Here is a 14313-nt window from a genome sequence, read left to right on the forward strand (position 1 = left end):
AAGATGGTACAGCAAGTGCAGTTCAGACAATGGTAGACTTATCATATATTATTTGTTAAGAGGAATCAGGACAAAATTGCGGTTTTGATAGTGTATATGGAAGGTGAAGAGAACAAAGCTGGAAAAGAGTACGTGGAAGAGGGGAAGGGTGAGGTTTGGGAGTAAGGTGAAGGAAGAGAAGATCATGCGGATGAAGAGTAATGGGAGGTTGTTGTAGTGTCTGCAGATGAGGGGAAGAAGGTTAAGAGCTTTAGTAGAAGTTTCAGGATATGGGGGTGTGGGTTCAACTATTTTGCCTTCAAGGATACGTTTCATGTTTATTTTAATCTGGATGGAAAGGAAGAGAGACCTTGAAGTCAAGGATTGGAAGTGGGACAAGCTGATGGTAACTACTGGTTTTTATGTTGCAGTTTGGTCGTGTTTTTTTCCCTGAGTTTTCTCAGGTCGGGTAAGATGACTCTGGCAAAAGCTTATGTGAGGGGGTGGATTTCAAATCTGTAATTTGGATATTTGAAAGTACGTAGTTTATGTTTTTGTTGCTGGTGTTTGGTAATATCTTATCACTCACATAGATTGTATCCTGTTTTCCTTTTAATGAATTTTATTTTTACTTATCAAAAAAAGACTAGCAGCACTAGGAGTACAAGAAAAAAGGGCAGGCCAACGCTCAAGGCTCCTATCAATGCGGGATCTGGGGAGGGACAGATGTACGTAGTCTTACCCTCCTGCACATACAGAGAGGCTATTTCCAAGATTTGAACCCTGGTCACCCAAGTTGCAATGGAGAAACCCAACCGTTGCCCCAACTCCCTCCCTCACTATGTACAAAAGATAGGATTATAAGATAAGTTGCTGACAATATTGTAGATATGTGAAATAACAATGTTATTGCCTACCTAACATACATGAGTACCACTCTAAGCTATCTCAAAATTCATCTCAAACATTTAGTTAAATATTAGTTTTTGTTTGTGTATGAGATTATTCAGTTGATATATTACAACCGTTTACTTATTTTGAGTTTAAAATTTTCTTTAACTCTCATTGTATCGTGAAGCGTTGAATCTCAAGGTTTACAGGGCATCTTCAGAAAGTATTCTTTTGTCTATAATCTTAGTTTCTTAGCTTTGTTCAATGATTTGGAACAAGATACTAATTTAAAAATTGTACCTATGCTTCTTTTATCATTTCATAAAATATCATTCTATCATTTGCATATTTTACAATGTTTTCACCATGTCTATAATTTTTACAATATTTCCATGACACTTTTGACATTTCTGACATGTTTCTTATATTTGGACGACCACCACCAAAATTTTAAACCTTGGACATGGCCATATATTGCCCATGCAATGGGAGTTCTTATAAAATGCATACTCCCAAAATATCTCACTTTCAAGCAATAGAGAAAATCCTTTGGTACTTGAAGAAGCACTTTGTAAGTGGTGTGTTATTTACTAAATATTTTTTGGTAATAAATAAAAAAGAAAGATTTATTAAAAAAGAGTACATCAGCTAGGGTGATGAGAAATCCCCTTAGAAAAATTCTAATATAACTCAAAACATCAAATAAGGAAAACAAAGAAACAGAATAACACGCTTTTGTCCAATTCAAGATGAGTACAAAAACCAGCACCAAAATCTTCCTTTGATACCCCTTCAAATTCTGGAAGTATATGAACCCAGTCCATTATCCTTTTTCCGCATGATAAGAGTGGTTTATTTTGAGAAAAAGGTAAAGTGTAACTGTAATCAAAAGGTCCTTTGTACAATGAGAAGCTGTACAAAAACAAACCAGGACGACCTCAAAAAAAGGCCATTCTCAAAATAGAACCCAGTCCATTATCACTCATAATAGAGTGATTTGTTCTCTTCTTTAAACCTTTTTTCAAAAGATAACTGCTTAAAGGTGGAGATGTATACTGATGTCAATTAGGTTGGGTCAATTAATGACAGGAGGTCCACTACTAGCCATTATACTTTCGAGGATGGTAACTTAATAACTTCGAGAAGTAAGAAACAAGCTGTAGTTGCTAGATCCAATGCGAAGGCAAAGTACTAAGCTATGGCTCATGGGTTAGCTGAGATTTTGTAGATTAAAAACATATTGAGCGTTAGAATTCATTGTGGATCATCCCACTTCACTTCAGTGTAACAATAGGGCTGTTATTAACATACCTCCCAATTGAGTTCTGTATGGCAGAACTGAACACATTGAGGTTGGTAAGCATTTTATTAGAAAGAAACTTGAAAAGAGTGAAATTTGTACTTGATTTGTTAACTCTCAGGAGCAACTTGCTGATGTCTTTTAAAAAGAGTGCCAATACCATAATATTTTCTCTCTTTTTTAAGTCACACTAACATATATATACTGGGCACCACTAGGCCCACTAAGGTTCTCTTAAATCTTAATCTTCCTCATTCGTTCTTCTATTTTTTTTCTTTTTGTATTCTTTCTATCTTGTCTCCAAAACACATAAGATTACAATAACATCACGATGGAAATTGTACGCTGGCTTAAAACAGTGGGGTTATTTAACTTCAAAGATGACATTATTAGAGGATGGCATCTTAATGCCATCAAGTATAGGAGGGGCTTTTGGAAATTGTAATGGAGACAACTTCATGTTATTATTTGGACCAGTAGATCATGGTAGTTCAAAAAGTGCAGATGTATTAGCAGTATTAAAAGAAGTTATTTATCAAAAAGAAGTTATTTCTTTTTGGAAATTGTAATGGAGACAACTTCATCTTAATGCCATCAAGTATAGGATGGCATCTTACTCGATCATCTTTCTCATCTAATAAAAGAAGTTATTTATCAAAAAAGGTTATCTCAATCTCAGGGATGCCTGTCTTTTGTACATTTTTGTTTCTAATTTAAAAAAAATGATTAGTGTTTCTAATCAAATAAAATTGTTTCTTGTTACTCATCAAAAGAAAATTAAATAGAAGGAAAAATGATTTATGGAGGTCAGATATTCAAAATTAGAAAAAAAAATAACAATAAAAAGCTACAAACTAACAACCAAGAAACATACATACACACCTCAGTAACAGTCAGTCCTTTTGAGCCAGAAGCATCAATCATATCATGTATTTGATGCTCAAGTGGAAGCTCTACAAGTTGGTCAGTAACTTGGCCCCTCTTCCCATGTTTTACCATCTGATCTGTGTCATGATCATCATATCCACATCCAAGAGCTTTTGTTTGAAAGTGCTTTGGATCAAACCTTTTTAGTAAACGCAAACAGGTAACAACCTGCCAAAAGTGCCCAACTATCATACTATGAACTTAACATTTTGTGCTCACAAACAAACACATACATATGACCCCTTACAAGTAACAAATATTATGATCTTATGCTCTTCAAAGTCAAGGGTATAATTTTGATGAATTTGATTCCTTTTGCATTGTCTTGGTGGTTATAAAGTAACAGGATATTTGCAAAACTTGTTCTTACCAAGGATGCATACAAAGCATGCCACTTGAAATGCTCCTTCCATCTTGAAAGATATATATGGTATCGAAAAAGGTGTGGTACCTAACTGACAACCAATCAATCGGTATTGATTGGTTAGTTTGTTTCAGGTACAGTAACATAGAAATTGCTAAAACTTTGTAGTATGATTTATAAAACAATACTACTTGACAACCTTTTACAAGAGTAAGTTAATGCCATAGAGTATATTTATAAGTGTCCATACAGTATCTATTGTCATATTTTGGGTATACATCGTGTTTGACACCAGTATGCTAGGCAGGTACAGGTATCCAGGCATCATAGCAAGAATTTGCCATTTCCAAACTCCCCACCATTGAAGGAAAAGAAAAGGTACAAAAATAGGTAATACATAACCACTCACAAAGGCTGACATTAGTGCCATGTTTCTCAAACTCCCCACCATCAGCAAGCAATACCCACCATAACCACTCCCAGAAGCAAAATCAAAGACAAAATTGTATATACCAATGATCGTGACTCCATACCAAATAATAAGAAATGTTATAACAAAAGTTAGACAACCAAGTTTCTCTCATTCTGCTACTCATATCCACCTACCACCACCACAGCTGTGCTCAAAACAGACATCAAGCATGTCTAGTACTGTTGTGACTCCTCCTCATTCATCACTGTCTTCTCTAGCTCTTTCTACCCCCTCTCCCCTACTCAACTGTTGCAACCAACTAATTCAACCTTACACAAAAATCCTTCTTATTATTCTGTTTTACCATCTCTCATGTCTTCCTTTCTCTTTCCTCAATATACAATTCTTTTGGCTGGCTCTACTCATACATAGAATACACCCATCACCTTCCCTATCTCAGATCTCTATCAATTACCTTACTCAACTCCAATTGGACCAACAAATGACCAGACCCTATCAAATTGGACCAGAAACCATTTCAAAATCAATGGTAGTAGTTAACTCATACTAAATATGATTTAAAAAATGAATCGGAAGTGTACAAGCAACATTTCACAGTTGCAAAAGAAAGCTTCTTCCCAAATATAAAAATGAAGAAAGCACCTTCTTGTTGACCTCTGCACGGAATTCTTCCACAAGGTGAGCATCTTTCAATCTGTTACAGATCTATTGACACATGAGACAAAAAGATACAATGAGGAGGCAGAAATTGCTCAAACCAAAATTGGGGCAAAGGTAGATGATAATATTAACTTACATGCCTCCAAGCGCGATGCCCTGGAGTCTTCCGATAACCAAGAGCTTGTTTAATATCTGAGACGACAAGGACCTTTGACAAAGAATAGCATTCACAAAGGAAAAAAGAAAGAAAAATAAAAATCAGCATATATCACAGAATACAAAGACTTTGCAAGGAAAAAGTGCTTCAGGTGTCATTGACCTTGCCGTCAGCTTCTTCAAGTTTGTCACAAACAGCTTTTAATGCAGGTAAATAGTCCTTTATGAGCACATCTTCTCTTACATTTTCTCCAGCAACATCAACACCAGTGGTACTTCCATTTGCACTCCCAAGACCCTCCACTGCATCTTCTTTGGTGATTTCCAGTCTTTCGTGAGAACTCAAATGCTTTGCATAACGATATAGATGGATCAAATTCGTATTCACAACAGAGGTATTTTTTAACACACAATCTCCTTCACCATCAGTAGCATGTTCTTTTGTTCTCACAATTGTTGACTGTCTGACAATCAAACCCCGGCATTCAAGGCTCCTTACTATATAAAAGATCTTGTTTCCTTTCAAACCAAATTCCTTGGCAAGTTGACTCTGTGTTATTCCATCCGTTCTGTACATATGTTACATGTATCAATTATAGATAATGAAGATAATAATCGAAGAGAAACTGATCAAGAAAAAAGGTAATCATTCAAGACAATGAAATGTTAAGCAATATAGTTTTTATTTTCAGATCCAAATGCAAAATAAATGACAACACATGTTATATCACAAAAGAGGACAACATATGTATGACCATAGAATCATCATGATATAGCTAAAATAGATTATCTTCTATAAATAAAAAATGGTGAAACCAGCAAATAAGCTTGCATTTTATGATACATTGGAAATGTCAGACAGTTTGTCTCCAAATAGCAAGTAAAAGTTCTCAAGGCAACTGACTATATACAACAATTAGAGCTCATTGAAATAACAAAAACAAGGACTGGGTAAGAAATGACAAGGATAGAAATAACTCAATATGATCTTTTCCGGTACCTTGGTTCAATATCAATATGAGGGAGAGATTGAGGAGGATGTTGCCTATAGAATTAGAGCAGGATGGGCAAAATGGAGGGATGCATCCAAAGTCTTATGTGATAGGTGAATAGCACTTATTAAAAGGAAATTTCTGTAAAACAGTTGTAAGGCCAACTCAGCTGTAAGGAACAGAGTGTTGGGGCAGTCAAATGTCCATAAAATGAGTATGGCAGAAATGTATACTGAGATGGATGAGAGGAAAAACTAGAAAAGGGTCCGAAATGAGGTAATTCAAAGGAACCTAGGAGTAGCTCCCCACTAGGTGATAAAATGAGAGAAAGTAGACTAACAAGATTAAGTCATGTGCAAGGAAGACCATCCACAACACCTATAAGAAGTAATTTGTTGCAACTTGCAAGTTGAAGGGCTAGAAGGGCTAGGGGCAGACCAAAAAAGACATGGGTCAAACTGTCAAAGTAGGAATGGATATGGCAAAACACAGAATGGAATGGCAAAACAGGATTCAGGTACTAACCCCATAAAGTTGGGATAAGACTTAGATGAGGAGGAGGAGGAGGAGGAGGAATTATGACAAGCATGGCTTCGTACAACTTCTATCTGCAAAGAAGTGAAGAACAAATATGTGGACTCCATAGATTAGCATAGTTTAAGGCACCAACTTGAAGCTATGTGAAGGGAATGCCTAGATGACTAGATGTCTAGGTTCCAGCCAGCCTAGACATCTCCCATGTGATGAGTTTTGCAAGTAACAAGAAAAAACAAACTAAATCCTACATTGATTTCTTATTTTGCATGGCAGCCAACAATCGTCTATATCATCAACCAGACCTCAATAACCCCATAATAAAACCCGACAACCACACAACTTACAAACATTAGGATTCACCCAACCAACTTTGAGCGAAGACCAAAGAAAACCCCCAAAAAAAATCCCCATGAAAACATAGACAGCCAGTCCAATATCTGATCAGAAACGCAATCCCTCCTTGTACAAGCTTTGGGAATAGGTTGCAAGCTTTGGGAATCTCACCATTCCTTAGCATTTTTCTTGAATCCTGGGTGGGTAAGCCACATATTCTCAAACCTGAAAGGAATAGGTCCCCCCTCACCAGACCTCTGAAACAAGCAGATTGGCCAATGGTCTGATGTGATTCTGGGTAGAAACTTCCCCCTAAAGCCCACCCAATGTTCTTCCCAATCAGGAGACATTAAGAACCTATCCAGTCTGGAGAAAATAGGATTAGCCTGGAGAATGCACCAAGTAAAACAAGATTGACCTATGGGAACTCTCAACTCAAAAGTCTCAATAAAATTGTTAAATTTCCTCATACTTTAAGTGACCCTCTGTCTTCCTCCACTTGATTCTCCCATAAATCTGATCACATTAAAATCACCTCCCAAGTACCATGGGCCATCCCACAAACCTCTAATGTCTGCTAATTCTTCCCACTCAAACCCATCCTGATTGTTTTTCAGTTTTACTAAGACAGAAAATCCTCCCACTAGGCCACTAGCTCTTCACAACAAGTGAACAGGTCTTCCTTCCAGGCTGTTATTACTCCTCCGGATGCACCCCATGCTGGTGCAAAACTCCACTGCACACTTCTTTCTCCCCAAAAGCTCCTAATCCACTTCCTATCAACCTCTTGCACCTTATATTCCCGAATCATAACTATATCTGGCTTTTCTTTCTTCAACAACTCCCTAATCAGCCTTCTTTTTATAGCACTTCCTAGACCCCTAATATTTCAGCTAATGATCTTCATTATGCTTACTTAAAGAATCTCAATGCCCCCTTTTCCTAAAGACCTCCTTTTCTTCTCCCCCCACCCAGCACTGAATTCTTTGTCCCCTTCAACATCATTGATTAGTTTCTCCACATCAATCAATTTTTTCTTCCTTATTCCACCCCGTGTTTTCCAAATCATTTTTTGAGTTGTTACCTCCTTAGATTTCCCTAGGTTAAGCCCCATTCTATTAGTTAGGTTCTTTACTTGATCCTCTTCTGCCTGTTGCTTTCCCCCTAAAGACTCTCCTTCATGCCTGCAACTCTTTTCTTTTTCTCTCACCAAATCAGGGTTATCCTTCTCTGGTCCCATTTTTTCTTTACCCTTCTCCCCCTCCTCGCTATATTCAACATGCCTCACATTTTCCCCCAAAGATGCTGCTTTCCCCACACAATCAAGTTTTGGATCTTCATTTGGAGATTCCCCCACCACAACTTCAACATTGTTATTCAAGTCCATGGGCTTAATCACAGCGAGATCAGGGGTTAGGCCATCTGCAACAGAACTAGAAAAGGAGTCCATAGCAAAAGGAAATCCACGAAGGTTGCAGGGGTTACCATTATCCGCAGGAGGGACCACATCAATAGACTGGGGGATTTCGGAACCTTTAACACCCAACTCGGACCAATATTGTTCTCCAAAACAACAAGCTTTTCTGTTTGGTTTTGAGTCATGGCTACTGTGAACTGATCAGAACCTGTACGTGTATCCCTTAAAGGTATCACTTTCGAAGCTTTATGGATCCCCTGCACAGACACCATTTGATCGCCCTGATTTTGCTACTCACAAGAGAGGGTTTACTCACCGAAAGGGAGCATGAATATCCTTGTTGATCCTGGACCTGGTTTAGTGCCGCCTGAGAGCTGGAATTTTCTCTTCCTCCTTCGGCCTCAAGAAACTTCTATAAAGGTTCATTAACAGTAGACACTCCTGTGTTCTTGGTATCACTGACTTTGTCTACCGCAAATAGCTCTTCAATACTTATGTCCTCTTCATCATCCAATCGCGCCTGGACTGTCCCATTGATACTTCCAATGCTAGAGTCATCGTCTAAGATGCTCTCCTCTTCAGAAACTTAACAATTGATCCACCGCCTATCATCAATTTAATCCCCCTGTACATCCTTCGATCTTGTGTACCTAGGGTTAGGCTTATCTTGTTGTGAAGAAGCACGTTTCTCCCACTAAAAGTTTGGCATTCTTTTTCTACTGCTGCTGTCAGGGATCAATGGGGACGACGATACACCCAAACTAGCATCCCCCATCGATTTCCCAATAGACCTACACATGACTTTTAAGTTGTTACATGACTGCCCCTTAAAACTCAAACCGACCATCTGGTTCGACCCCGGTTCCAAAATTTTTTTCCTTTGGACTCCCACTTTAAAATGTCCACATAAGAAACTACCCCCCCCCTTCTTACTGTGCCACATGACCTTTGCCTTGCTAGGTCATTATCTTCTACTTGCCTCCCACTCTCCCAAATCGACGCAACCCAAACTTGTCTCCACCTTCCGACGGAGAAGAATTCAATCGATTTTGGAATTTTCTCTGGTTTGGAACCACGAATTCGTACTCTTGCAACTTTGAGGTCAGATAGGTCCACTTCCTGTAGGACTCCTCTGCATAGTGCTGCAATCTGGAGGAAGACCTCCTCTACCCACTAATTGAAGGGATGTCCCAGAAGTTTCAGGCCAATGTTATCACCTTCAACCTCCAGCTCATTGTAGGAAGGGTTCCAGTTCTCCACCACTTCTAACCCTTCCCATGTATTGAAATGAGTTAAGTTCTCAATATTATTTGGCAAATCCAACACTGTTGCCATATCACCAAAGGGATGAAGAGTTGTCTTTTCCATGACCGGCAGAGCTTCAACCAAGTCCTGTAGCACTCTCTCCCAGTCCACTACTGTTTTGCTCAACCTGAGCACCTTCTTTCTTCTCCACTCATCCAATCTACCATCAGCCACCATCTTTGAGCATATAGTATTTCTGCTCATGCCTCCCAGTTCTGGCAGCTTATCCACAGGACTGATATTTTCATAATATCATTCCATGTCTGGGTATTCCACTGGTTTTTCTCTCCAAACATTCTGACCTTCCTTTGCCCAGAGTCTTTGTTCATAATCGTCCAAAGTCTCCACCACCTTCACCCAGCCCTGTTTTCCTTTTCTAGCAAGAAAGCAAATGACCTACCCTTTACCCAAACCAAAAAAACTCGATCAGTTGGATAAATTCTCCTTTATCATTTTTCTTCTTTTCTACCAGAAACTTCTTCTGCAGCAAATTTAGTTCAGCTTTCCACCCTATCTCAGTAATGGCAAAAAGGTTACCATCTATGAAACTTTTGAGCCATCCTGCCACCTCCCTATTTAGAACCACAACAGCCCTTTTGTCTTCTTTGATCTTGAAAGTGGAACCTCCTCCTGTTCTTCAAACAGAAAATTTTTCTCCACACCCAAAGCCTTCTTCCACCTATTCGCCGGGACAAACTTCTCCATGATTCTTCTCAATCTCCAGCTCTCACATTAACAGCATTTTTTTTCATCAACTCCCAAACATCACAAAGAGCATTTGGGAGAGAGAATTTTGCTAACTTACCTGCAATTTGCAAATGATATTTTTGTCTTCTGTAATGAGGATTGTAGAGATGGAGTGGAAAACTTGAAGTTGATAGTGAATCTTTTTGAGAGGGTCTCCAATTTGAAGATTAATTGGACTAAAAGCTTATTGGCTGGCATCAATTTTGACGAAGGCGTTTTGAGGGATATGGCAGACTCTTTGTGATGTGAGAAAGGGGATTGGTTGCTTAAATACTTAGGGTTACCTCTAGGTGACAAACCTAGATCACTTAGCTTTTAGACCCCAGTGGTGGAAAGGTTTGGGGCCTCAAAGGCCCTTCTAGCTTTTATTCAACTTCTCTTACCATCTCCTCCTTTTAAACTCCTCAAAGGCCCTTCTAGCAAACTCCTAACCACCCAAGAAAAACAAACCTAGGCTCTTACCAATCAAGACCTCTCTATCCACTAATTTCTAGAGAGTCACACACACTGAGTCACCAACATTAACATCGTTATTTTGCAACATCCAGCTCGTACTAGAATTAAAGTCAACACCACTCATCTTGTTTTCCTGTTGCTCCTTCCCCAAATGGGAGATCGATGGCTGAACTTGCATCGCCCCCCCCCATGGTCAGTACCAAATGTCCCATTGCCTCTTGCTCTTTTCCTCCTATAAACTCATTTGTAGTTTTTTGTAGGTCCTGCCCCTACCAGACCAAGTTTTAGCCTAGAGAAGATCTTTGCCACAGGCATGACATTATGGCTTCTCAAACTACGTGATTTCTTACTAATCACCCTGTCAATCTGTTCCTCATACTCTTTAGACTTGCTCCTTCGGCCCAAGTCAACACCCAACCTTCCAACCTTCACCTCCTCGAAATACAAAAAATCCTTGACGTAGCTCTCATACTAACCCCCAGCGACTCCGGCATCCCTTGTAACCCCCTTTCCTCCAATCTCACCTTCATTCTCAAACTCATCACCAACAATGGCACACCCTTCCCCAACTTCCTCCTCCCCCCCCTTCCAACCTCTCTAAACCAATAGAGAAATCCACTTTCGAGATCAACAGAGCTGGTTTTCCAAAACGTCATCGTCAACTCCAAATAACACAGCCTTCAAATCATCAAAGGGCTTAATGTTCACAAAACCCTTTATCTTAAATCTCTCATAACTGCCTCCAAAATCCTTCCCTAATCTGTAATTTTTTTTTGTTGTTGTGAAGATCACGTTTTTCTCCCAAACACCGTTCTCCACATCTAAGAGCATCCTCTGGCTTATGGTAGCACTAGAGACAATAGCTTGTGGAATTCCTTTTTTTTTTGTTTTTCCTCCTTCATCTCCTCCCTTAGCTCTGCTCGTCGCAGATCTCTGGGCCATTGCATTGTTTTGGAAATTGTCTTTCTTCCAATATCAACAAAAACTCTTGTAATAAGTCTGCAAACATTCTCCACCCTGCAAGGTTCAAAATATTGATATAGCCGATACGCCAGTATGGGCGTATCAGCCTGTATCATGGCTCCCTTTTAATTTTTTTTTTAGGTTTTCTTCTCCAACTGGTTCAGAAGGGTTGGTTTAAGGCCCTTCTACCCTCTGAACCATGTCAGACCCCAAAACACCCCCTGTAGGGGTGTATCGGGAAGCCACCGATACAATACGTATCGGCGAATACGGCCTGATACATATCGAAATTTTGAACCTTGCCACCCTGTTCTCTTTCTCCCCTCCAGCACACATAGCATTTGTCTTCTGTTATCACCAAATATTTCCATGATCACTACAAACCAATGTTTAACATTTCTCCTCATTTCAACTTTGAACCTTTTTCCAGCTACTCCCACTACACTACTCCAACCTTATTTTATAATGGAGAATATCGCCCCATCCATGAAACCCTTCAACTAATCACCTCCTCAACTACAAAAATGGTAGCTCTTTTTTCTTCTATGATCTTTAACGCCCACCTACCATTGTTTCTTCATTCTTCAAAACATAATTTCTTAGCTTCGAGATATCCACTTCTCTCCTCCAGTTCGCTGTTGTTGAAAAACCTCTACTTCATATCCACCTGCCATTGAGTTCAACGAATCACTATTCCTCCATAGTCCCTATCCCTCACTATTGATAGATGTTATTATTATTGAAGTTGCCCACTATGTTCTAGACCAAAGAGGAATTCAGAGACATATCAACAGATGACACTAATAAAGGGCCGGGGGAGGGGAACCACTCTATACCACCTAAGATTATGGATTTTAGTTGGGAGGTGCATAACCAAAAGAACACTTGTAAAATACCACAAAAAAGGATACCCTTTTGGTGCTTATCTCCTCATGTTTGTTCTGTGTTATGCAAGTGGGGAATCTACACACTACCTATTAGAAGGTGTTGTAAAATTAAAGTTTGAAGGATGTAGCAGGAACAACCGTAGAACATATGGAATAGGAGGTGTTTCTAGAGACCACATGGGAGAACAACTTGGCATCCCTCTCAAGACCCATAGGGGAGGATAATTCAATCAAGATTGAGTTGATAGCACAACTGCAAGATCTAAGAATAGCAAGGACTCTAAAATTGAGGAATTTAGTGAAGGGAGGAAACTAAAAGGTGGGGCATTGGCTACAACAAAACAAACAATGTCCTCGGCAACATTAGTGTTGCTTGAAGGAGCTCAGAACCATCCCGATATGGGGCGTATCATATCGAAATTTTGATCCTTGCTCAGAGGAAACTGTGGACCCCACATTGAGAGTATTCGTGTGACACCCTGAGATGTACTTAGATTTAATTGATTAGGATCAGCTTTCCTAGTAGGATAAGGATAAGTTTTATTCTATCTTATCTAGGATTAGTTTTATTTTAATCTTATCTTTTATTGCCATGTAAGCATTAAAGTTATTTTACAATTAGGAAACCATGTATATAAATTAAGGAGTGGGGCGGCTGTTTTAAGCACTCCAACCATTCTCTTCTTTCAAAGCTTCTCCCACGAGTGCTTCTTCTCTATCTCTCTTCTTCTCCTTTTCTCCTTCTCTTTTATTTTCAGTTCAAAACCTAAAGAGTCTCTGTAGTCTTGTATGACTACTTGGTATCAGAGCCAAATTTAGGGCTTCTCATGTGAGTTTGATCCAACCGACCACATGAGAACCGCCTAGAGCTGGAAGAATAGAGAAAACTCCCTTCGGCTGATTCTTGGAGGGTATCTACAGCAATAGTCCAAAGATTGGATCAGATCTTTGATAACTAGGAAGAATCGGAGGAAGAGAAGAGGATCAAGTCAGTTCTTGATCAAGACTAGAGGTGGTGATCAAAGTTTCAGAAGAATTCTGGTTCAAGATCGGTTTCCGCTATTCAAGACTGAAGCTAATTATCAAGATCAAAGTTTCTTAGAATTTTCTGTTAAGTTTTCAAGCCTTAACAGAAATCTGCAGCAAGTGTCTCTTGATATAAGAGGTACAGCTAAGAAAAAAACCCTTCCTTTCTGCATTTTTTAGGGTTTAAGAGAAAACCCTCAAGTTTCAGGGTTGTTATTGCTTTAGGGAGGTAATCAGATTTGTCTCCTCTCCCTTTATTTTTCTTTGCTCTTTGGAAGATCCAATAGTTCCTTTTAACAGGACTGATACAGTTCAGTCTCAATAGGCCAACTGTCACAAAATTAGGGTTTATGAATCAGAACCCTCCAGTTATCTACTACAGACCCAGTAGGCCGATTGGTACAGTAATTAGGAAGCATTCTAATGGAGTTTAAAAGCCAAGGGGAAGGTGTTTTGGGGGTTGGTTCAGGCAGCATGGTTGAAAACACCTTCCAGATTACAACTGTAAAGTTTGATGGGTTGAAACTGCTTAGAGTGGGCTCAATCAGCCATGATGGCCATTGGGGGAAGAGGAAAACTGAACTATTTGTTGGCCGATGTGAAGGAACCAACCAAGGAGGATCCCACTTATGCTAAGTGGATTCAGGAAAATTATTTGGTGATGACATGGCTATGCAACTCTATGCAACCACACATCAGCCGAAATTACTTATGGGCAAAAACAGCTAAAGAAATTTGGGATGTTGTGAAAGAAACCTACTCTCAGCCCCTTAATGTTGCTAGGGCTTATGAGCTGAAATGTAAGGTCAAAAATCTCAAACAAGGGGAGAAACAAGTCTCTGTTTATTTCTCAACCCTAAAATCCCTATGGCATGAGATTGACCACCTTGAGACAATTGAATGGGAGTGTCAGAAAGATGCATAGACTTACAGAAAGCAG

General features: G+C 39.3%; 1 protein-coding gene across 4 annotated transcripts in view; it reads right to left on the minus strand.

The window, feature by feature from the left end:
- The window catches only part of LOC104608836 (uncharacterized), a 54237-nt gene that overhangs the window by 27430 nt on the left and 12494 nt on the right, over nucleotides 1-14313 (minus strand). For all 4 annotated transcript variants that reach the window (XM_088891831.1, XM_010274932.3, XM_010274927.3 and 1 more), the window contains 4 exons: nucleotides 4874-5279; nucleotides 4691-4762; nucleotides 4537-4599; nucleotides 3053-3265 (listed from right to left, as the gene is read on the minus strand). In XM_088891831.1, the coding sequence (XP_088747957.1) occupies nucleotides 3053-3265; nucleotides 4537-4599; nucleotides 4691-4762; nucleotides 4874-5279 (754 nt within the window). The remainder of the gene's footprint in view (nucleotides 1-3052; nucleotides 3266-4536; nucleotides 4600-4690; nucleotides 4763-4873; nucleotides 5280-14313) is intronic.

The sequence above is a fragment of the Nelumbo nucifera genome, chromosome 7 (genome assembly GCF_055504915.1).
Source record: "Nelumbo nucifera cultivar China Antique chromosome 7, China Antique-T2T, whole genome shotgun sequence".
NCBI lineage: Eukaryota > Viridiplantae > Streptophyta > Magnoliopsida > Proteales > Nelumbonaceae > Nelumbo > Nelumbo nucifera.